The sequence below is a fragment of the Heterocephalus glaber genome, unplaced genomic scaffold (assembly GCF_053883595.1).
Source record: "Heterocephalus glaber isolate CG9 unplaced genomic scaffold, H.glaber_assembly_v1.0 deba00001532, whole genome shotgun sequence".
Lineage (NCBI taxonomy): Eukaryota > Metazoa > Chordata > Mammalia > Rodentia > Bathyergidae > Heterocephalus > Heterocephalus glaber.
In genome coordinates this window covers 25,387,089-25,412,529 of record NW_028258330.1, presented here as the reverse complement: position 1 = coordinate 25,412,529, position 25,441 = coordinate 25,387,089, and the positions used below count along the sequence as shown (strand labels likewise).

Here is a 25,441-nt window from a genome sequence, read left to right as displayed (position 1 = left end):
CCACATCATCATCATAACAGTAAAACTATAACTCTGAGCCACACACGTGAGTTTCAACTTTGGTTATCAAGCCAGGCAGAGTTTTGTGGGGGCCCAGAACCATTTTTTCAAGGCTCTAAGCTTGAGGAGGAATCCTGAAACTGTGGAGGAATTTCAAAATCTCAAACTGAAGGAGAACCTGGACTACAAATACCTAACCAGGGATCTGGGTCAACAGAGTAAGAACCAAGAGTTTGAGGGAAGAGATCACATATGCTAAGAATGGTTGTAGTTCTAACCAGGGCCAATGATCATGGACCACTGAACTATGAGTTCTGTAGGGGGAGCATCTATGTTAGATTTCTTCATCACAGTATTTATAGTGCCTGGCCCACAGAAGGTGCTTAGTACAAATATGTTGAAGAAATGAATGGATTAGTTTTCCATGTGGTTGTCTAGACCCGGCAGCTAAATGGCTTCCTTACTAATGGGCTGAGTCTTTGGTTTGTATCCCTAGCCTCAGGCCTGAGGATCAAATGGTGCCTGATTGGTGAACAGTGTCTGGAAAACACACGAGCAATTGCTGCAATATGTTTCCAATATTTTCCTCACTGATGACATTTACTCAGCAGCATCTGTGGGCCAAGGAACAAAAGGTTCTTGCCCAGTGGGCTTGGAGCCTAAATGACAGAAAACAAAACAAGTAACTGCAGCTTTTCTGTGGGGGTATGTGTTTTTGTATTAAGGGTAAGGCTGTATGTTGTTTGCATATATAACAAAAACAGCATGAATGATTAGTCCCTGTTTTATAGATATGTAAATGGAAGCCCAGATAGACACAAAGACTTGCCCAGTGTGCAGAACTGTGTTGACAGCTTAACCTGGAGCTGGCTGTTGCGGGACACTGATATGTGGTACTTCAGCTTTTCTCCCTTCCTAGCAGGGTGTCCAGTCAAGCAGAGCAAGTAGATGATGTTATCTGGAGCTCTTCCTTCCAAGATGCTGAGATTCTCCATGTGACCCCTCACCCTGACTGGCCTTTCCTTAAGACCCTGCCCAGACCTCCTACCCCTCACTTCCCAAAGCCATATCCCAGACCCCCCCAACCTTCCTCCTGGTCTTCTAAAGATGTGCTGTCTGCACCTCAGTTTCTCACAGACTCAAAGTCTGCAGAATTTCAGAAAACAGCTTGGAACATTTTTTGGCAACAGGTCCCTGATAATTGAGCATGATTGCTGCCTACTCATTATGCCCGGGCCTTCTTTCCTGCTGACAGCTGGGGTGAGGAGTGAGGAAAGATCCTTGAATTCTTGCTTCCTACTTGAGAACCCAAACTCTAGGCTTTTAGAGTTAAAAATGCCTGGGGACCATGCCAGTATTCATTTAGCTCGGGGTGGAAGAAACTCCAACACACCTGGGAAAGAGGGAGGAGTTGGCTCAAGTGGCACCTCTGGGAGCCTCTGAAGGCCCTAGGATCCTCAACCCAGAGCCTCCTGGCTGTAGACACCACAGAAAAGGTCCAGTCAAAACCAGCCGCCTCTCTTTATTCGCAAAACCATGGGAACCAATAGTCCAGCGAGACTGCTTTTTTTTTTTTTTTTTGGTACCGGGATCGAACTCGGGACCTTAAGCTTGCGAGGGAGGCGCTGGAACCACTGAGCTAAATCCCCAGCTCCTCCCCCCCCCCCTTTTGGTACCGGGGATCAAACTCAGGACCTTGTGCTTGCAAGGCAGGCGCAGTGCCACTGAGCTAAATCCCTGACCCCCCTTTTTTTCCTTTGAGGGGAAAAGGGCCCCATGAGAGGAGCTCCTTAGAAGAGAAAAGGGTGAACAACTGAAAAGCGGTTCCTGAATGGCTTATGTCTGTCTAGCCTGCATTCCCTGGTTTGGAAGGCAGCCTCAGTGTTCCCAGGTTTAATGGTAGAGGGCAGGATTGTGCCCCGCAGCCAGATCTGGTGAAGACAAAACCACGTGTGCTGCTGTGGAGTCCGGGTAACCGAGCTCCCCAGCCCCAGGGAAGTATAGCGTTCGGAGTGCACGTGACTTCGAGGTGAAGGGGGCTCGGTGAAGGGACCTCGAGCTTTCTGGTCAATTAAAGAAACAGCCACACACCTTCCGGCAACCTTCAGATACTGTATTGTGGTTTTAGCGAAAAGCTCTTTCTCCTGGAAGCCCTGCCTCCTTAAAGCTCCACCGCACCCAGTCCCAGAAAGCCACACCTTCGAGAGATCCCCAGGCCTAGAAGCGCCCCCAGATCTCGGGAGCCCAGTCCCAGCCCACTGCGGGGGAGGGGCGCGGTCAGCAGTTGGGGTTGAGCACGCGGCAGGAACAGAAGCTGCGGAAGAAACGGCACTGGCAGGAAGCGCACGGTTTGCAGCAGGCAGGCGCCGGAGGCTTGCAGCTGTCGCGGGTGGCCACGCAGGGCTCTGGCAGCGGGGGCCGGGGCCGCGCCACTTTCTTCTTCATCGAAGCCTTTTTCTGTGGGCGGAACGCCGGGGCCATCCACGCCCGCCCTATCCGTCCACATCTCTGCCTGGAAAGTCCTCGGGCTGTGGAAGTCCTGGACCCCTCACCGCTACCCGGCTGACCCCCGACGGCTGGACTCATGCCTCAAGGCATCCCAACGAGTTTTCCGCTCTCCCAAATGGTTCCCTCAATCCTCCACCTCCATCCTTATCCAGACTCACCTGGCCCAATGCTGGTCCTTACCTTTCCTAGAGGACTCCACTCAGCTCCACAGTTTTAAACTACGCACTGTTTTAGTCTTCTGGCTTCCGGTCTATCCGCAGTCCCTGTCTTCTTAATACATCCGAACCCCCCAACTCCCTGTTTTACCTCCCACGCTGCAACCTTGGGCCAGGCCCTCTGTCGCTCTGGCACCTCCAGTGTATTGAAGGGACCTCAGGGAAGACATGATCGCATCCCTCCCTGCTTAAAAGAACACCAGTAATTTCTCTTTGCACCTAGAGTAAAATATAAACTTTCTTTTGGTATTGCTCACCTCTCAGTCTATGTTCATTCCTCTGCCCCACTGGACTTCTGTAACCCAACACAGCAAATAAATTCCTGCTGCGGGACCTTTGAGCTTGTTGCCTAGCCTGGGGACATTCTTTGCTGGCTGTTCAACACTAGTAGCCACAGCCATGTGTGGCTGTTGAATACTGTATAGCAGTCAACTGAGGAACCTATTTTTCTATTTTATTTACTTTAAAACTGAAGTGACTTTAAAAAATTTTCCCCTACTAAATAAAGTTTATTGCTTTGTTAAGACCACATTTCACTTTGTTGAAGATTTAGCGTTGGAAATGAGATGTGCTGTGTCGGCTATATACCAGACTTCAAAGACTGAGCATGAAAAAGGAATAAAATATTTCAATCACTTTTAAAAGGGCTTACACGTTTTTTTCTTTTGTGTGCTGGAGGTTGAACCCAGGGCCACGTGCACGATAGGCAAGCACTGTACCACTGAACCTCATTCCCAGCCCAAAACGTTACATGTTGAAATGTTAGTATTTTAAATATATTGGGTTAAATAAAATATTAAAAATAATTGTAGCTTTTCTTAATAATTTTTAAAAATGTGGCTAGTAGAAAATTTGAAATCATATATGTATTGTTTCTATTGGACATTGCTGCTCTAGATTATGAGTTTTTATTTACATGTGCTTTCTAGCAGTGTGGTGGTGTGCTCCTGTAATCCTAGCACTCTGGGAAGCTGAGGCAATGGAACATTTGATTCCAGCCTGGGCAATTTGGCGATTTAGCAAGAACCTGTCTCAAAAATAAAGAATAAAAAAAGGACTGAGGATGTAACTTAGTGTGCTATCATATCCTTAGTATGCCTCCCCCCTCAAAGTGTTTCCTTAGGCTGTCTCTGAAGACTCTTTCCTTTATTCTTTCATTCATGTTTTATTTCTTTACAGCATTTATCATCTGAATTTATTCTACCTATGTTACTGATTTATTTGCTGTTTTCCTCCACAAGAATGTAAACTCCATGAAAGCAGGGATATTTCTTGTTCACTTCCCTATTCCCAGTGACTAGTATACATTTTTCCGTTGCCTATTCCTATCAGTCATCTGATCTGCTCATTCACTTTACAGCCGACAAAACAGGCCCAGAAAGGAACAGGGACTTCCTCAAGATCAGTGTGGCAGGTCTTATCTCCCAATACCTACTCCAGTGCTTCCTGCTCTGGTTACAGTTGATCTGGTAAACTGAGGCACACCAAAACAGAAATAATGTGTACATTTCATCAATGCTTCACTCCAGCTTCCCAAAGTGTGGAAGTGGTGGTATGATTTTACATGGTACCTGAATATTAAATAACTCTGAATCATACAGTGAAAAAGAGTTCTGTTTCAACCTGAGAAGCTCAGTTCAGTGCTAACATGTCCTAAATGCTTCTTCAACACTTTCTATATGCAGAGCTCAGATTTAGAGCCTTTGGCAGGCAATAATTCTATCCAGCTAGAATTCACTAACAATGTTTTATTTTCACTTTTTAATAGTTACCTTCTTTTTATTTTTCATACCGGGGATCAAACTCAGGACTTTGTGCTTGCGAGTCAGACATGGTGCCTCTGAGCTAAATCCTCGGCCCCGTATAGTTACCTTCTGTTTATGGTGATACTGGTTTTCCATCATAGTTATATTTTTTTAAGTTTTGACTTTCAATAAGTAGGTGAAACTCAGATCTGGTAAAAGTTGTGGAAGTGGTTCTGAAAAGTCTGAGGTTTGAGAAACACTGTATTCATTTAAAAGAATGAGTAGTGGTGAAATTTCTGATATCAGAAGCTGCTTTTCAGCAGATAAGCTATTTTGCTCAGTAAACTTTAGCTATCTAGTCTTCTATGGGGACCAGGAAGCCTTCAGGTAGTTTTCAATTCTTTGGCTAATATAGGCCTAGAAAATCTTTCATTTAGTTTTAAACCACAGGTTGCAGGTCCTCCCCTTTTAAATGCAATTCCATTCCCACAGTGAGAACTCCCAGGCCTACCTTGGCAGATCTTTTCCTTTTTTCTGCTTCTTTTCTGCTGATTGTTTTGGATTTCTTGTTCAGTGCTTCAAAGAGAGACAGAAGGAGCAAAGCCAGATGTTTCTGGGGCCCTGAGCTGCAGTGAAATAGGAGGAGCAGAGGGGGCCTGCGAAGTCTCAGGGTAGAAGAGAGGAGGAGGGATTGACTGGATTAATCACACTGTGGGAAGCCAGCAGGTTCTTGTTAGCCCAGCTGTAGAGCTGGAGGCAAGGACTGAAAGCAGTGTCCTCTGAGGGAAGGCAAACAGGAAATCCAAGGAGGTCCTAGGACCTGCCTGTGGCATCTGTGAGAGGCCTGTTCCCTTGACCTTGATAGTTGTGGGCTACTCAGTCACCCCAAAGCCCCCTTCTTTAGTCTATAATCTGGCAGGTACAAGAACATTGTGGCATTATGAAAACTGACCCAGTGTCTTGAGCCTGGATGTACCTATTTTATCTATTTTCTATTTCTCAGAGCTTGGAGCAGGGCAGATCTGTTTTGAATCCTGACTCTGCCATATAACAGCTGTGTGAAATTAGTTAACCTACTTAACTTCTTTGAGACTCAGTTTTCTCGTCTGTAAAAATGGTTCTATTCTACTCATCTTGAGAGGATACATGAGGTATTTTTAAAAGTGAAATGTCTGGCAAAAGGTGGTCAAGGAAGTTATTGTTCCCTTCCTTGCCTGCCTTTACTTCCCTGATATGTCTATAAAATATCCTCTTTTCATAATGAGAGCCAAGGCAATAAAGGGATAGTTTTGAGATTAAATGCAGAATCTACCTGTGTTTGAAAACTGGCACTGCCAACTAAGAACTGGGATTTTAGGCTAGTTACTTAACTTTTCTGAGCCTCAATTTCCTCAAAATTGTGAAATATGAATAAAAACAGGGCCAGCTGGGCCTAATGGCACATATCTGTAGTCTCGGTAACTTAGAAGACTGAGGGAGGCAGATTCCAAGCTCACACCCAGTCTGGGTAACTTAGTGAGACTTTGTCTCAAAAAGGGGTGAGGATGTATCTCAGTAGTAGAACACTTACCTAGCATGTGGTACTCTGAAGCATGTGTGAGACCCTGGGTTATATCCCCAGTACTGCCAACCCTCCTCAAAACCCTACAGTGCCTACCTCACAGTGCCCAGCACATAGTATATATGTCTATTATTATTATTACTATTTTAGTTATGAGGATTGAACCCAGGGCCTTGAACATGCTGACCACATGCTGCGCTACTGAATTATATCCCCAGCACATGTCTGTTGTTATCAGTATCAGGTGAAGACAGATCAGAAGCTCTCCATCGCCAGGCTGTAATGGCTCTCATAGCTTTTGCTGAGCAGGTGTGAGACCAAAAGTGACTCCATTTTGCTAATGTGAGACCAGAATGACTCCATTTTGTCCAAAATGGAGCAGTCTCCTTTGTTCTTTCAAATTAATGATTAAATGTGCTTAATCTGGGACAAAAGACATGATCTGTAACTCAAGATTCCTAAGCTCATTACTCAGCCATCTGTTTGCCCTAGAAACAAGTGTCCCGGGCCCACTATCTATAGGACAATCTGTTAACATGCTAACTATCCACACAAGGTGGTCATGACCATTAGTCAAGATGTCTGCTGACCATCAGTACTTGACAGTAGACCACTAACCTTTGTCCCCATTTTTCTTGTAAAAACCTATACGTAATCCCCTTCAACCCCCAATGAGCCTAGTCAATCAAAATTCTACACTTCATACTTGCTAAATGTTAACCAATCATATGGCTGCTAATGACCAAAGCTTGCTGTAACCTCTATAAAAACCCTGCTAATTTGGAACTCGGGGCTCTCAATCTCAATCCGCTGTGTCGGTGACAATTGAGAGTCCCTGCTTAAGCTTGAATAAATGACCCTCGTGTGCTTACATCGGAAACGGCCTCCTGGTGGTCTTTGGGACTTCGTAATCTGGGCACAACACAGGAAGCCTCAAAGCTGGTATGGCAGGACTGGTTCACTCCAGACTTGTTTATATTCTGCAGCATTTCCTCAAGTTTGTCATCAGTGATAGGAGTTCTGTGATTTATTTAGTTTCAGAAATGTTAAGTTAAGGCAAGTTCACCAAGCATCTTAACTCGAGGCTTTCTCAGGCTCTCTAACATGCTGCATTACATATTAGATTGATAGTATGCAGGGCTTTCCCAAACCAAATGAATCAAGGAACACTTTATGTGTTTCCCCAGGACTATTTTGCAGAATGAGCAAGGAGACACTGTGGCTATGACAAGGAATCCTGATAACAGCTTGGGGAATAGGCTTAACATCCATTCTGCAGCCCCTCATCCCCACCCCATGGGCCACATCCAGAGATGGTCCTCAGGCCCGGATACTTACCCACAATAGAGACAGAGGGGAAATCCAGTAGATTCTTGGAGGAGTTGCTCCTCAGGCATCTGTCATCTTTGGGCTTTTCCTCAAGTGCCAGGTGGCTGCAGGCAGTGAGGAAGCATAGAAAGACTAGTAGGGTGGACAGGAGCAGGCGGGTGACATCCATCCTGAGAGGCCTGAGTGGGACAGAGAAGGGGTCGGTGGCAGGTGGGCCAGAGGCAGTGACAAGAGGATGTGCCTTTCTGCTTCTTTGTCCCTTTGGGTTGGTGTTCTGACCCCGTCCCACAAATGTCCAAGTAAAGCCAGAGGACTAACTAAGCTTAGGACAGAGAAGGGGAACTGATGAAGGAAGAAGAGAGAAAAGGAGAGATGAGAAGAGGAAGAGAGAAAAACTAGGAAATAAGGGAGGGAGATTGAAGTAAAGAGAAAAGAAGTGCTTTGCGTTGGTCTTTGCAGTCCAGAGGGCGGAGTACTGACTTGTGTTTTAAAGTCAGTAGCCCCAGGAGATCCTAGGCATGGGAAGAGTTGTTGAAAGGCCCCTGATGGTGCCTCACAGTGGCAGAGGTTTTTGCTAAGGTGCAGAAAATAAAGCTAGTAAGTTAAGGCACAGTGAGAACAATGCATTGATAAATGGCTTCTTCAGACAAGTGTGAATGTTGTCCCCTATACACAGAATCCTACACACAGAAAATGAATGCAGGTACAGTTTGAGGCAGGAAGATGGACCTGTTGGCCTAAGGTAATTGGATTTATTTATTTGCTAGCTAGATTCTGAAGCAGCCAGATGGAGCTCAGAGTAGATTTCTCCCCTTGAATGTCTGAGTTTGGCTCAGTTATGACTCAGAGCTTCAGCAGCCTCCCATTCTCTGGGTATGGGATGCCCATTCCTTACCCTCCACTCTTCTGTTTTCTTTCTGGTCTTAGAAAAGACTAGGACTACTTTTTCAAGGTTCCCTCCACCCTAGCCATAAGGTATTGATGGGGGAGAAAAGAATACAATAGTGTGCTCATGCTGGTCCTGCCCATTCTTGAGCTCCCCTTACAGCAGTTTGGGCAATTTCTAGCTTTCTTCTCCCAGCCCTCAGTTTAGTTGGAGTCAAGCATCTGCATATTTGTTACATTGCAGGAAGAGAGGACCCAAATAGAAGGGCTGTATTCTTAGTCCAAGGTTTTTGAAGCTGGAGGGGACAATTCTGACCTTGTGAAGTCCAACCTCTATGCCTCTCAGCCCTAATGCCAGCTCTTTTGAGTTCTTCAGATCCTGTCATCCTTGGGCATTTGCCTACCACAAACTGACCACTAATTTTATTTTATTTTCTTTTGTACTGGGAATCAAATTCAGGGCCTTTCCCTTGCCAGGCAGGTGCTGTACCACTGAGCTACATTCCCAGCTAACCACCAATTTTTTTAAAAAAAATTTTGCCACTAATTTTTTAAAAGTCTGGTCTGAAGACCATATTATATCTAGGCTTAACAGTTAGATAAGCCTATGAATTTTCCTTTGTTGTTTTAAACTGTAAGACCGGGGGCCTTACCAAACGCTCCGAGGAGCTGACTAGTGAAGCACACCCAGGGATCCCAGCGGTGCCTCCAGAATGTAAGACCAAGAGCCTTACCAAATGCTCCAAGGAGCTGACTGCAGTGAAGAACACCCGGGAAGGAACACACCGGACAAGTTGGAAAGTAAAACAGACCTTTATTAGTCTGGCCAGACGGCACTCCCAAAGCAAAATAGCTTAGAGAGGCAGCTGGCTCAGAGTCCGAGGCTGACTTTTTATAGGGGGTTGAGGGGGAATTTAACATATAGAATTAAAGAAAAGGGGACAAAGGTTAGTGGTCGACTGTCACGTATTGATGGTCAGCAGACATTTGCAGCTTGTTCTAAAAATTGTGGTGCCTGGAACATCAGTTCTGGGCAAACAAGGAGTTGAGTAGTTTACTTTGGGACTTTAGGTCTGTTACAGATTTTTATCTAGTGTCCCAAAACTAACAAGCCTCTTTATCCATTAACTCACTTTTAATCACCATGGGGCTGGAGAAAAGGAACAAAGGTTATGCAGTCCCACAGTCACACATACAAGTTATGTGAGGGTATAGGGGAGAGAAGTCCCTTCTACCCCCTCTTAGTTCTTATGTGGCCTCTTTGGCTGGATCTAGAAAGAATTAATATAAGAACTGATTAACAAGAGAAAAGCATAGACATTTATTAAATTTAGATGTACATGAGGATCTTCATAAGACTGAAGTTCAAAGAAATGTCCAAAGCATGATGCTTTTATACTTCTTAGACAAAGAACAATAAATTTGTGAAATAATGACAGGACAAATGGTTACCTGCACTAGGGTAGTAAGTTTTTGGGATGTTACTAAGAGATGTAAGGGATGTGGGCATGTAAAAGCTAGTGGAAGGTAAGAATTACTTCCTGGTTTGTTTACTTCCTGGTTCATTTAAGCCCCAATTATCAGCATGTGGTAATGAAGGCTATTTTTTTTCGTCTTGTTATGTAAAAGTCACCCCTCCCAAAATAGTCTTTATGTCTTACTGCATGTAGGAAAAGACAAGCCAATGATCCTGTCAAAGTTACAATTCCTCAAGTGACTTCAGTTTGAGATAGTACATCAATTTGCCTATTTTGAGATGGCAAGTCTTGATCTCTTTGAAGGGCAAGTCACTAAATCATTTTGAGTCTCAGTTTCTTCAACATAAAGAGTGGCATTATACTATCCACTACAGAAAGTGTTCTGGAAATTCAAACAGGACCAGGACTAGTAAATTCCTGGTATAATATTAGTTACACACACACAGACACACGCACACACATACACACACATTATATCTCCAGCTCTGGGCTACATTCCCCATTTTATTTATTTATTTATTTTTGGTTTTTGGGTTTTTTTGGTACCAGGGATTGAACTCGGGACCTTGCACTTTGAGGCAGGCGGTGGAATCACTGAGCTAAATCCTTGGCCCTCCATTGTATTTTTTTGAGACAAGATCTTGCTAAGTTGCCCAGGATGACCTTGAATTTGTGATCCTTTTGCCCCAGCCTCCTGAGTAGCTGGGATTACAGGTGTGTGCCATCATATCTGGCTAGTTACCTATATTGATTGCAATGTACATATGTTTATAGAAGTTGTGTTGTGGCATTTAATACTTTCTCTCAAATTTATACAGTTTTGTTGTTGTTGTTATCAGGGATTGAACTCAGGACCTTGCTGGTTGCAAGGCAGGTGTGGTACCTCTGAACTAAATCCCCAGCCCTTTTGTTTTTTGAGGCAGGGTCTCCCTTCATAGTTCAGGCTGGCCCTGAACTCACTATATAGCCCAAACTGGCCTTGAACTCACAGTGATCCTCCTGTCTCAGCCTCCTGAATGCTGGGATTGCAGGCGTGTGCCACCACACCCGGCTAAATTCATATAGTTTTGATTTTAATCCTGGACAGTTCCTCCAATTTTAAGAAGCTTAGAATGAGGGTAGGGGACAGGTGTTTGGGTCTCTTCCTTTTTATTTAGTGGACATAGAAAAAATTGCTCCCACCAAGCTAAGCATTGGTGGAAGCAGATTAGAAAGTGACCAGGCTGGTGTAAGGGGAATTCATTTGCTAGACTGTAGCCTTGAATATTTTACTTAATCTTTCTGAACCTCAGTTTCTCTATCTGCAAAGGGGGCAAAAATCTCAGTGTATGCCTCAGAGGATTATGGAATATATGAAGATAACCTTTTAATAAAGCATCTAGCACAATATTTGATACATAGCATCACTCAGTTAAGCTGAATCTCTTCTGGGTTTCTTCTGCCCATCTAATCTGGTCAGCAGAATGAACTGCTTTCTTCTCAGTGGTGGTGTCTTCATTTCCTCTTAGCCCTGCATGTTAAGCACTGTGTTACATTCTCGGGTTACAATTGTGATCTAGATAGACATGATACCTGTCCTCACAGGGTTTGCATTCTACCAGGGAGGACTCACCACTAAGTAAGTAGTTACAATAGAGTTGGTATTATTAGAGATTAGACAAGTGTAGGGGTTAGGGAAGCTAAGAACAGAGGGCTAAGCTGGAGTTAGCCATGTTGGAGAAGAAGATAGAGGAGGTGATTAGAAGTGTTGCAGACATTGTGAATAATATACAAAGCCAGGCATGGTGGTGCACACCTGTAATCCCAGCACTCAGGAGGCTAAAGCAGGAGGATCACTGTGAGTTTGAGATCAGAGTAGGCTACATAATGAGTTCTACATAGTGGTCTCACTACACAGTGAGACCTTGTCTTAAAAAAAAAAAAAAAAAAAAGAGGGGGAATAATATACATGGAAATTCCTAATGTAGAGAGAAGAGAGTGCACTTCAGAAAACTAAAAAAGGGGCCGGGGATTTAGCTCAGTGGTTTTGCCTCCTGCTGCACAAGCACAAGGACCTGAGTTTGATCCCCGGTACCAAAAAAAAAAAAAAAAAAAAGGAAAACTAAAAAAGATCAATAAGGCTGGCAAATAGATGTAAAGGGAGATAGAAGAAGGCACCTGATCATGATGGGATTTGTAAATCATGGTGAGGAGACTAGACAATATCTTAGGATCAATAGAAAATGAAGAATTTTTTTGTTTTGTTTTTGTGTTTTTCATCCTGGGATTGAATCCATGGCCTCATGATTGCTCAGCATGCACTCCATCACTGAGCTACATCCGCTGCCCAAATGAAGAATTTTAGGTAGGGAAAAGACTTAATCAGATCAGCATTGTAAAACGATCCCTTGAGCATGTGTGGGGATGGGGGCAGCAAGACTGGCAAGAAGAAAAACGATGGAAGAGACTGCTGCTGGGTTCCTGTCATTCCTCTGCTGTGCTCATCCTCATTCCAAAAGAAAACACAAACTCTATAGCCTCAGAAATGTACCACTAGCATCCTCACCTGTCCTCCACAGTCCTTTCCAACTTTATTTTTTTCAGCATTCATACATACGTACATGCATACATTGACTAGAACTTAGTGATTGATCTGATGTGGGGAAGTATAAATTCCAGCCAAGCTCAGGTAGGTCCTGATCCCCATATGAAGCCCATCCTTCCAGCTTCTTAAGACTAACAGTTGTTAAACCTGATCACAGCACTTAGCTTGACATATGAGCATCTATCTATTTATCATCTATCTATCTATCTATCTATCTATCTTACTTTTCTTTTCTTTTTTTTTTTTTGGTACTGGGGATCAAACTCGGGACCTTGCACTTGTGAGGCAGGCACTGGAACCACTTCGCTAAATCCCCAGCCCTTCTATCTTACTTTTCTTAATGTTTACCAAGGCTGAATCTGTAGTCCTCAATAATTGTAATATTCATTTTGTCCTTTCCATATTTCAGTTACAGTCTGTGAGCTAAGAATGTTATTTACTTACCTTTTATTTTTCTTTGTGGTACTGAGGATCAAACAATGCTAGCAAGTATTCTATGGTTGAGCTACATCCCCAGCCTAGTTTTTACATTTTTAAAGGCTTCTGTTGAAAAAAAATATATTCAGTGGGCTGTGGATGTAGCTTAGTGGTAGAACACTTGCTCAGCATGTGCAAGGTCCTGGGTTTCATTTCTAGTACCACCAAAAAACCAACCAACCAAAAAACAAAGCTTTTTGCTAGGTGTGATGGGACTCACCTGTAATCCCAGCACTTGGGAAGCTGAAACAGGAGGATCACAGTGAGTTAAAGGCGAGGCTGGGCTGCATAGTTTAAGGCCAGCATGGAATTCACAGAGACCTTGTCTCCAAAAATAAACAAACAACAAAAACCCCAAAACTAGAACCAAATCAAACTACCCCCCAAAAACAAACCAAAATACCCTCAAAATAAACAGAGACCAAAAGTGGTCCACAAAACATAAAGACTTGTAAGACTTGGGAAGGACTGGACTAAGCACATTATGTTTGCTCTCTCAGTATCTATTAACTGATGAAGTAATTAATTGCTTCTTTGGGTAAAGATATTAATGACCCTGAGTCAGGAGGATCACAAGTTTGAGCCCAGCCTGTGCAACTTAGTGAGACTCTTTCTCAAAAATTTAAAAAATGAAAATTGGGCTGGAGATGTGGCTGAGCAAGAAGACCCTGAGTTCAATCCACAGTTTAAACAAAACAAAACAAAACAAAAACCAACCAAAAATAACCTAATATGATCTGGAAAAGAGCATTTGTATCATTACCAACCAATAATATTTCTCACTAGTTTATCAGGTTTAAGATTCACTTATTTATTTATTTATTTATTTATTTTTAAGATTCACTTTAATAAAGGGTTGGTGCCTAATGAGACAAATATCAGGACTGATAAATTTTGATAAGCAGAGAATTTGGGCTTGGTGGTGTACACCTGTAATCCTAGCACTCAAGAGGCTGAGGCAGAGGATTGACATGAGTTTGAGGCCAGCCTTGGTTACATAGTGAGTTCAAGACTTCAGCTACATAGTAAGACCCTGCCTCAAAAAACAAACAAACAAACAAACAAACAAGCAAAAAAAGGAAAAAATCTGCACTATGAATAGTTATCATGTTTTAAAATTTTCTATTATACCATGTTGCCTAGAATTCATAAAGATTTAGTACAATAATACCTGGAATACAGATAAGAAATATAATTATTTGAAATTAAAAACAATATTTTAGTTACATAAAATTAAATTACATATATGTACATATATGTTTTACATTTTATTTTGTAGCTCTGATCTCTTCCAAAAACCATTTTGTATTTAACTCTGGCATTTTAACTGTTGCTAAAGAGGGCATTTTTTCAAATAGCAGAGCTTTAGCAACACTGGGTATTAATCAGAAGAACAAATCAGAAATGAATCAATGGATGGAGATATGGTAGGATGGATGGGGGGAACTCTTATTAAGGCAGACACAAGAGACTTGCCATTGATTGGGAGGTAGGCTGTGAAGTTATTCTATTTCCTTGTGTTTTCCTTACTATAAATGAAATAATGTTGTCCAACAACATAGTGGGAATTCCTGCAAAGAAGTGAAAGGGTGGTTGCAAAATCTGAGCTAGAAAAGAAGTGGCAGAGGTTTGGGGAAGATTACTGAATCCTGCCATGGGTCTTGTGGGATAGACTGAGCATGACAGGGTTGAGTCAGTAATTGAGTCCAATATCACAAATCCAAGGGGCAGTGGGATTCACAACCAATAGGGCAAAGGACAATGCACATGGGGTTGGACATCTGTGGTGTGGCCATAGTCCATGTTCATCACTTGCTTTGATACCTGATAATGTAGGAAAATCACTTTGTCATCAGAGCAGCCACAGGCCTAATATGAACACTAATCACTTGGTTAATGGGCAGCGAGGAGATTCACCAAGTCAAATCCTCAAATTAACCTGGGACACATAGTGAATCCTAGGGTTTAATTTAAAAAAAGAAAAAAGTTCTGGTAGATCTAGAAAGTTGTACTTAGTCTGGGAACAGTGAAATTAATCTTACCTGGGGATTGACAAAAGACTAAGAAACAGTATTCCTTATTACAATTCTGAGCTGAGGTATATGTATTTTTAAATGAAATACAGGTCTATAATACCTAGTTGTACTAGGACTCTTGGGGTTAGAATTTTTTAGAATTCAGAATTTTGTGAATTAAAAATATGATATCTATAGATTATGTTAAACCACATGTAAGTGATCTAGGAAAAATACTGATGCCTCCACAGCAAAAGGTATGAATATTCATAATAAACAGGATAAATAAAGATTATTAATTGATTTCTAATTATTCAGAATAGATTTTGTTGCCACATAGCTTTTGGTAAATTCATATCTTCCTGGTAAATGAGATATCTAAGGTGGGGGGCTTATGGTTTCCAGAGTTTTGAGATTTTGTAATTACAGGTAAAGGTTTATGGATCTGTTCAAGCCTGCTCCCTGCTATTAATTCAGGATAATAATTCTGAAAGCAATGACTATGTAATTATATTTTTCAAGAGTAATTCATTCTTCTACTCTGTAGTGGTAAAGATTGTTCTTTGATCCGTGATAGTTCTGATGACAGTTCCTCTTCTTAAACTCATCATCTGATTTAAGTTAGCATTTACAACTTAAAATGAATTTCTTTTCAGCTTGGTGGGATTTAAAAATTCCAGGAAAGGGAGTCAGATCACTTGGATGAACTTGGCATTTAAATGACTGTGTGACCCTCAGCTTTCTTTCTCATCTGTATAATGAGGAGATTGAACTACATGACTCAGTATAGAGTATGAGGCACAAAGTAGAAACTTAATAAAGACTTGTTTAATGAATGAAAGATCTAAGGACTTTGTTATTCTAAAATTCAATGAATCTTGTCTAAGTCCACTCAGGCTGCTATAACACAAAACAAAACAAAACACTATAGAGTGGGTGGCTTACTTATAAGCAACAGTTCTGGAGGCTGGGAATTCTATGATCAAAGTGCAGGGCCCACTCCCTCCTGTATAGCTGTCTTCCTAGTCCAACGCCATAAGGCAGAAGGGGGTCTCTGTCATGCCTTTTTGGTAAGGGCATTCCTATATAATCCCATTCTTAAGGGCTCTGCCCCCATGACCTGGTCACTTCCTAAAAGTCCACCTCCTAATAATATTTGTTTATTTTGTTTTGAGACAAAATCTTCCTATTTAGCAGAGGCTGGCCTTAAACTCATGTCATAGCCAGGTTAGCCTTGAACTTCTGATCCTCTTGCTTCAGGCACCTGAGTACTGGAATTGTAGGTGTGCATAATGCTATTGCCTTGGAAGTGTTTCAGCGTATGAATTTGGGAGGGCATAAATATTCAGTCCATGGCAAATCCTTAATTTCTGATTCTGCTTTTCCAGTTACTGTCCCACTGGGGCAAGTTAAATCGTTTTACACAAAGAAAGACTTTACAAATGCCACTAATAGTGTACAAAATAAGAGTTGAGGGATTTACAAATGTATAAATGTTAATGTTTTGACAAAGCCCTGAAAAAGAGGGCATGGAGAATCGTCACCAAATGCACTTGGGTTATGTTCCCCAGGAGTCTTGTTGATGTGTGTATGTGTATGTGAATGTGCATATGAATGCTAACGTGTAAGCTCTCTGATTGAAGGAATATGGGAGATAACAGTGTCCAGATCATGCCTGGGTAGTACATCAAAGGCACTGGCTGTACACCCAAGGCATCTCCTTAACTGTAGTACTGAGAATAGCTTGATAACTTAATCCTTTAGGGCTAAGATATGGGGCTACAAAGCAAAAGAAAGGATTACAATCTCCCAGGGATGGAGGATTGCTAACTACTGCTGGGATGGTGGTGTAGTGAGAGATGAGAACTGAAGAAGAAATGAAAGTAGCAGAATCTTCTTGAAAACAGTGAACACTGTCAACTGCAAACCATATTGGGTGTAGTCCTGAATTTTGCTAGTGGCATCGATGAGGGCAGCCAGGGTGTCTGGGAAGCCAGCAAGCTGGCATTGGAGAGGAGGTGACCAGCCTTAATTGGTTATAATAGTTGTTTTCACTAGTCCTGCCACATACTGATGGTCAGGGACCAGAGGGTATGGTGAAGGTTATCTATGTAGAGAAGAGTGGGCAGAAGCCAAGAAGTGTTCAGTTGGGGCCCAATATGAAGGAGCAGCTGTTCATACTTTAGCAGACTCATATAGGTTAATGGTAATGGAGGCAGGCTCTCTTCTGATTAGTCTTTGGAACAAAGCATATACTTGGGAAGAAAGGCAAATGATAGCAAGAGGGAGTTTTTAACCTTGGAAATGTCTGCAAAACTTAGTACACACGTTAGGGCTGAGGGTGTAGCTCAGTGGTGCTGCACCTGCCTTGCAAGCGCAAGGTCCTGAGTTCAATCCCTAGTACCACAAAGAAAAAAAAAAAAAAGAAAGAAAGAAACAACTATCATCAAAAACAAAACAAAACAAAACAAACAAAAAACCCCAACTTAGTGCACACGTGATTTTTCAGTGGAAAGAATCTGTAGCTTTCTCTGGATCCATAAGGGTGTTTCTGGGCCCTAAAAATCTTAAAGCAACTAAGCTAAACTCAGAGCTAAAATGGAAACACCTCTTTGTACATTCTGTTTCTTTCTTTCTTTTTTTTTCTTAGTACCAGGGATCGAAGTCAGGTCCTTGAGCTTGCTAGGCAGGCAGCGGAACCATTGAGCTAAATCCCCGGCCCTGTACATTCTGTTTCTACAACTTGAATGGGGTTCATCCAGAATTACAGATACATGAGTGTAAGGGATAGTGTCAGTGCTCTTCTGTGTAGAGAGTAGGTCAATTCTATGGTGAGGAGTGTTGTATTGGAAGGGGTACATCATTCTAGACCAGGTGCTGATTTAGAATATATTAAAGAAATAATAACATTGAAGAAAGATAAGAATATCAACATCATAATCTCACATTATAAACAACAAAACATCCTAAAATATGTGCTTGCTTGAAAATGTAAAGAAAAATATGTGGATGGGTACCTGCTAGAACTTTTTTTTTTCCCCCATTAAGTTGATTGGTACATTTTTGGTATACAATACATTTATATTTATCATTGGGATCTTGTACCTTTACATGAGTATCTCGGTTCTAATTTTTTTTTCCCCTTCCCTTGCCCTCCCTTCACCCCCTCCACTCTTCCCTATTTGCAAAGACTTTGTTTCCATTTTTTTCCTTTTCTCATATTTTTTTTCTTTTCTCTTTTTTCCTTTCCCCTACCCCTCCCACTTCCCCTGCCCCTTTAGACCTTTTCTTCCTATTACACAATATCAATTATACATTTTTAAAATTACAAGATCTAGGAGGCGTTACTACAGATTTTACAGAATTTAAAAGGATATAGAAAGCATATTTCAAAAATCTTTTTTGAAATAAATTTGACAACTTCTAAGAAGTACCTTGGAAGACAAATTAATGAAACTAACTCTGGAGGAAATACAAAATTTGAATAGCACCTATTAAAGAAAGTATATTCCTAGCTTGAAAAAATACCTATATGACAACAGCAGGCTCATATACATTTTAACTTATAAATTATATCAAACATTTAAAGCAGAAAAAAAGAAGGAACACTTCTCCCCTCATTTTAGGAAATCAACATTGTGCTAGTCCTAAAACTGGATAAAGATAATAGAAGAAAAAACTATGAACACAGATAGAAATTTGTTTAGCAAAACAAACTATTAGAAGTCAGATCTGGCAGTATGTAGAAAGTGGTTTTGTTATAGGGATGGCAGTGTTGGTTCAGTACTGGAAGATCCACCCCCAAAAGTCATCATTTTAACAGAGGAAAGGAAAAAGCCATATGATCCTGTCACTAGTTGGAGAAAAAGTATTGGACTAAATTCCACAGCTGTTCATGGTAAAAGCTATCAGGAGACTAGAAGTAGAACAGAACCTTCTCAACAGATTAAAGACATGTACTCCATACTTCCAGTGAGAACGTCTTATATGAATGGAGAAAATACAATGCTTTCTCCTTAAGGTGGGGAACAAGGGCAGATATGCTTACTCTTTATCTGTCCATTAAACTTTGAAACCTAGGCCCCACCAAAATAGTCTGGCAATAAAATGACACAATTAGGATAGGATTGGCAAGGTAGAAGTAAAATCTTTATATGTAGATGAAATGATCATCTACAGAGAAAATACTAAGAAATCTCTAGGAGCCCCTAGAACTTGTATTTGAATTTAGCAGGATTAGAAAACACAAGGTATATATAAAAATCAGGTCTGTGTATACGTTCTATAAATGAAAAATTGGATATTGAAATTTAAGTTATGTAGGAGTACAAAGGATCTAGAAAAGTTAAAAAAAAAGACAAAAACCAGTGTTGGAAGATGTTTAGTACCTAATTTTAAGACTTCTTCTAAAGCTACAGTAATCAAGGCAGTGTTGGTGTAAGGAAAGACATATAGATCGTTGGAATAAACCAGAGAATCTAGAAATAGAACCACACATATATGGCCCACTGAGTTTTGAAAGATTATTTAACATTAGCATTTTATAGAATATAAACTCAATTCAAGAGCCAAGGAAGAGATAGTGTTTTCAGCAAACGACACTAGAACACCTGGTATCCGTATATAAAAAATTAACCTCAACCCTTTATTTCCATACATAAAAATAACTTGAAGGGATCTATGAACCTAAATATGAAAGCCTAAAAGTATAAAACTTTAAGAAGAAATTATAAGGGAAAATGTTTATGAATTTAGGGTAGGCAAGAACTACCTAGGATACAAAAAACATAATGTATAAAAGAAAAAAATTGATAAATGAGATTCCATTAAAATTTAGAACTTTAAATGACATCATTAAAATAAAAAGTAGCCCTTAAACAGACCATATTTACAATGCATATAACCTATGATCAGAATAAAGAACTCTTACAGCTCATTAAAAGACAACCCAATTAAAAAGTAGACATAAGAAGAGGATAAATAGCCAGTATAGCACAAGAAAAGGTGTGCAGCTCTAGAATCAGAAAAATACTAATCAGCACAATAACAAGATTGAATTATAGGAGATTGAATTATTAGGGAGATGAAGTCAAAAGTTTTAAAAGCCTTGTCATGACTTTTTCTTTTTGTTGGATTCTCCCCCTTTGCATTTAATTTGTCATGCCCAGTGGATTCATTCTGCTGGGTTTCCTGGGGTTGTTATCCTCATTGTCTTTTCCTATGATATTGTCTAAAATTTTTTGGAGTGCCAGTTTGGTATTCATGAAGTTCCTGAGGTGCTCTTTATCATGAAAGTATCTTATTTCTCCATCAATGTTGAAAGATAGTTTTGCAGGGTACATCAATCTTGGTTGGAGGCTGTTTTCCTTTAGGGCTTGAAATACATCACTCCAAGCTCTTCTTGCCTTGAGGGTTTGCATTGAGAAGTCTGCTGTGATTCTGATAGGCTTTCCTTTGTATGTGATTTGTTTCTTTTCTCTCACTGTGTGTAGATTTTTTTTGAACAAGGCTAGCTCGAGTCCTATATGCCTCACTTATCTGTATGTCAAGTTCTTTCCCCTCCTTGGGAAGTTTTCTGCCATCACTTCTGTGAACAGTTTTTTTATGTCATCTGCACTCTCTCCTCTTTCTTCATTGACTCCAATCAGTCTTATGTTATTCTTCTTTGCATCATCTAGCAGATGCTGGATTGATTTCTCATGTTCCCTTACAATTTTAAAGCAATTTTTCTTTTCCTGGTCACTAATTGCAATCTTATCTTCTATATCTGAAATTCTATCCTCACATTGGTTCATTCTGCTGAGCAGAATTTTGATGGAGTTTTCAATCTCCTGGAAATCTGTTTTGCATCTGTTTTATGGATTCCATTTGTTTCCTATGTTGGGATTCCATCATGTTCCTCAGATCCTCTATTTTTTAATCTGTGTCCTCTCTAGATTTATTAATCATGTCTTGCACCATGACCAAAATCTTTGCTGTTATCTGAGTAATTATTTCTGATTTCATTTTTCCCAGATCCTCTTTTGTTGCCAGTTCAGAGAGTCCAGATGGTTGAGTACCAGATTGTTCCATCTCGTTTCCCTTTGGTGTTGCTGTAGGTGATCTGGAAGTCTGTTTTTGAGGCTTGTTTACATGTCTTCTTATTTCCACAGGTCAGGGGGCTGCTTCTGGCGTCCATGTGGCTCACCTTCTCTGCCCTAGGAGCATGGGATGGTGGCAGGGGAGCTTCCTTCCAGGTGCTGGGACCTGCTCACCTTCTCTCCCTGTTAGAACTTTTAATAGTGATTACTTCTTAGGAATGGAATTAAAGTTAGGGAGTAAAGACATTCACTTTTTACTTTATGTACTTTGCTATTTGAATTTTTATAAGCATAACATTACTTTGTAACAAAAAGGATGACAGCGGGTCTCAGGATCCCGTGTGGTGGGAGGAGTGGGAGTGGCCCAGCAGCGTAGCTCCACAAGGCTCCTGTGTGCTGGGGTCTGCATCTTCCGCACGCACACCCCGCACCGCTAAGATGCCCAAGAGGAAGGTCAGCTCCACCGAAGGCACAGCGAAGGAAGAGCCCAAGAGGAGATCAGCGAGGTTGTCGGCTAAACCTGCTCCCGCGAAAGTGGAAACGAAGCCAAAAAGGACAGCGGGAAAGGATAACTCTTCCGACAAAAAAGTGCAAGCAAAAGGGAAAAGGGGACCAAAAAGGAAAACAGGCTGAAGTGGCTAATCAAGAAACTAAGGAAGATTTACCCACGGAAAACGGAGAAACTAAAAACGAGGAGAGTGCAGTCTCAGACGAAAGGGAAACACAAGAAGCCAAGTCTGACTGAGCACACACCGCATCTTATCAGTGCTCCCTGTCTCTCTTCTTCTTCTTCTCCTTCTCCTTCTCCTTCTCCTTCTCCTTCTTCTTTTTTTGGTGCCAAGGATCAAACTCAGATCCTTCCACTTGCGCAGCAGGCGGCTAAACCACTGAGCCAAATCCCCAGCCCTGCTCTCTCCCTTCTTGTACAATCCAGAGGAATATTTTTATCAACTATTTTGTAAATGCAAATTTTTTAGTGGCTCTAGAAACATTTTTAAAAAGGAGGGAATCCCACCTCATCGCATTTTTTAAGTGTAAATGATTTTTTTTAGAGGTGAAGTCATTTACTGGTTGTTTATTTTTTGGTAAAACCAGAAAATAGTGGGATATTGAATTATGGCAGGCTTTGACTGTCCTGGGTGTCAGCTTAACATTCCATAGGTGGGGGTTAGTTTTATATCCTGCAATATAAAGCATGCTAAATGGTAATTTGGAGTCACAGTCGTGCATTTAATATGTGCTGGATATTTTAAATGACTTCTGTTCTCATGTTTTTAGTAGAATTCTTTCCTAAAAAAAACTACTTCCTGATCGTTGCCCTGTCAGAATTGTGTGGGCTCTGTAACATCTTTTTTGGTCGTGCTAGTCTAGTTTGCCTAATTTTGTTAATGTGCTGTGAAAGATCAAAAATTTGAGTATGTAGTGTATATGATAAGAAATTATGAACTGGTGAGACTTAAGTAATACTTCATTAGCACTAGAAGATACTGGTACTTAATCCTCTGATGGAAAATTTGCCTCCAAATTTGAAGCTGGAAAGTCACTGGAATAACTGAAAAAGAAACAATACATAGTTTTTTAGATTTTTGGTACATGTGTTACAAATTGTGTACAAAGTGAAGTGTCTGTACTGATCCTCAACACAACCAATAAAATCTCAAATGTGAAACAAACAAACAAACAAAAGGATGATAGAAATAAAATACTAGAGGGGCTGGAGATTTACCTCAGTGGTTTTGCCACCTGCTGCACAAGCGCAAGGACCCAAGCTCAATCCCTGGTACCAAAAAAAAAAGAAAAGAAAAGAAAAAATACTAGATGCTACTTGACATATTCTCAAGTATCTTAAAAAACTGGATGGAGAATGATTTTTGACAACGAGGTTGGGGAATTGGTGGGACTCTCCACTTTTTTTTTCCACCATGAAAAAGGTATTTGTGAAAATCTTGAGCAGTACAACACTCAGAAGTTCTACTTAGAACAAGGAACAAGGATATAATGTTAAGCAACTCTAATCTTTTTTATAGAGTGAGTAAATGTTTGCCAGAGCATCATAATCCTTGGAAGTAATCCTCAAATTTTGATAGCGTTTATCTGTAGCAGTTTTCTTGTTGCACTTATTTTTGGTTATTTATTTTGGCAGTGCTGGGGACTGAACCCAGGACCTTGCATATACTAGGCAAGTGCTCGATCACTGAGCTACACCCAATCCCTCAAAATATTTCTTTTCTCTCTTAACACATTGATCACTGAATCCCATTTCTTTAAAATAAGCTTCATGAAGCTTCTTATAGTTTGGGGTAATGATTGAAGTTCTTTTATCTTTTCCCAGTTTGGAAAATTCAACTGTTTAGGGAGACTTTATTTCTGAATGTACCTTTGACTCTTCTTTGTCATTTATTTTACTTTTTCCTGAGGACATTGCATTCTCATTACCAAGGGTCTTGTCTGGCAGAGAAGGAACTTTTGCGGTAGTTCTGAGGTCATAGTTTTTGTGCTTTTCTTGATTTTGGGATTCAGTAGGATCATTTATTTTTTATTTTGGAATGATCCTGCTTGGAGTCAGGATTCCCATGGACTATCTTGTACTTTCTCATTTTAGTAACATAGCCAACTGGGTTCCTCTCAACTAGTTCCTGACTGCTAATCTGAATCTCAGTCTCTCCACAGGAGGATGCAGAAGTTTGACTTTCATCTGGAGTTTCATTTTCTTTTTGCTTCGTGTTTAAGGCAGGCTTTCATCACTACTTATAATTTATCCCAGAGACCTACCAAGGGAATTCTGCTGCTGTTATGAAGTTGTCAACTGTGGCAACCATACTCCAGTCTTCAATAAGAAACCAGTATTTGATCTCAAAGCAAAATTGTCTCATCCCTTCAACAGGGAATCACGCAAAGGAAAACTAAAACCATGACAGCAATCTAAAGAAAATCATCCTCTGGGGCTGGGGATTTAGCTCAGTGGCACCATGCCTGCCTCGAAAGCACAAGGTCCTGAGTTTGATCCCCTATACCCCTCCAAAAAAAAAAAAAGAAAGAAAGAAAGAAAAAAAAAAGAAGGAAAGAAAGAAAGAAAGTCATCCTCTGAATGAACATGTAAACAGAGAAAGTTTACACACAACTTTGTCTCCAGTCTAGGGAAAGCAACAGAAGAAACCTCATTTCTGTCTCTAAGTTTGTAAATTATACCTAAATTGCTGGAACCTGTGAAAATGAAAATGCAGGACTGCTCACTAAAAATTTATTAATTCAAGAAACAGACAAGAGAACATTAAACCAAGCTTAAAGCTTTTTAAAATTGGGGACCCTGTGGCAAGTTTCACACTCAGGAATTCAGCCCTGGTTATAAGATTGAGAAAGTTGACACTGATGATGTTCTACGGTAGCTATGGTTTGTGGACTGGGAGAAACTTTAAATTATACTTAGTAAAGTTTCAGCAGTAAGATATCTATAAGTGAGAGTACTTATAGATATCACCTGTGGCTGGTTAACCATGGATCCAGGCATCAGACATCTCAGTGGAGCAAGGGACAAAGAATGGACCAGTATCTGGCAATTTGTGTTCTTTTTTTGTTGTTTTTTTGGTATGGGGACTGAACTCAGGACCTTGCACTTGCAAGGCAGGTGCCAGAACCACTGAGCTAAATCCCCGGCCCTCAACTTGTGTTCTTAATCCAGCTCTGCTACTAACTCACCGTGCAACTTCTGGCAACTCAGTTTCTCACAATAGGCATTTTCTTTTTAGCTTTAGGAAAAAGGATTTGGATTAAAATTTTAAATTCTTTTCTAACTCTGATTTGCTGCAATTCCAAAAAAGCAATATTCCCTTCAGGGAGGCTGTAACACATTTTGATGAAAGTTTCTTTTGAGGGCAAGGATTTACCCTCTGAGAATGTCTGATTTCTGAAAATAGACAATGATTTGCAGCCAACTCTGGTAATCTATTTGGTAAAAAATGAGGTGTGGTCTAAATTTTAAAATTTTATAATTTAAAAATTACTTTAATTTGTGGCTGACATGACCCGAATTGTGAAGTCAGTTGAGTGTTTTTTTCCTTAAAGTTGCAAGCTTGAGAAGCCACAAATTTATCCTAATACTGTGAGTTGTTTAAAATATCTCTGAATTCTAGACATGTCTTCAGAGGCAATTTAAAAGTCATGTGAGAAGCGGATTCATTTCCATAATTCCAGCACACACACTCAGGAAGATAAGGCAGGGAGGATCATTGAATTTGAAGCCTAGGTTACATAGCAAATTTGTTTTTTGGGGTTTTTTTGGTACCAGGGATTGAACTCCGGTCCTTGTGCTTGCGCAGCAGGCGGTGAAACCACTGAGCTAAATCCCCGGCTCTTTTTTGTTTTTTTGAGACACATCTCACTATGTAGTCCAGGCTGGCTTTGAGCACTTGATCGTCTTGCCTCAGCCTCTTTGCTGGAATTACAGTCCTGTACCACCTGACCCAACTCTCTTTTCTTCTCTCTCTCTCTTCCTTCTTCCTTCTTCTTTTCCTTTCCTTTCCTTTCCTTTCCTTTCTCTCTTTCTCTCTTTCTTTCTTTCTTTCTT

The 25,441-nt window shown here is 40.8% G+C and overlaps 1 protein-coding gene and 1 pseudogene across 1 annotated transcript; one reads left to right on the top strand and one right to left on the bottom strand.

Moving 5' to 3' along the window:
* Positions 1 to 2,143: 2,143 nt before the first annotated feature.
* Positions 2,144 to 7,597, bottom strand: Asip (agouti signaling protein). The gene is made up of 3 exons (XM_004867921.3): positions 7,368 to 7,597; positions 4,980 to 5,044; positions 2,144 to 2,457 (listed from the first exon to the last, which is right to left on the bottom strand). The coding sequence occupies exons 1-3, from the start codon at positions 7,525 to 7,527 to the stop codon at positions 2,278 to 2,280; spliced, it is 405 nt and encodes a 134-aa protein (XP_004867978.1). The 5' UTR covers positions 7,528 to 7,597; the 3' UTR covers positions 2,144 to 2,277.
* A 13,481-nt stretch (positions 7,598 to 21,078) lies between these two features.
* Positions 21,079 to 21,721, top strand: LOC101713806 (non-histone chromosomal protein HMG-14 pseudogene; annotated as a pseudogene).
* Positions 21,722 to 25,441: the final 3,720 nt, after the last annotated feature.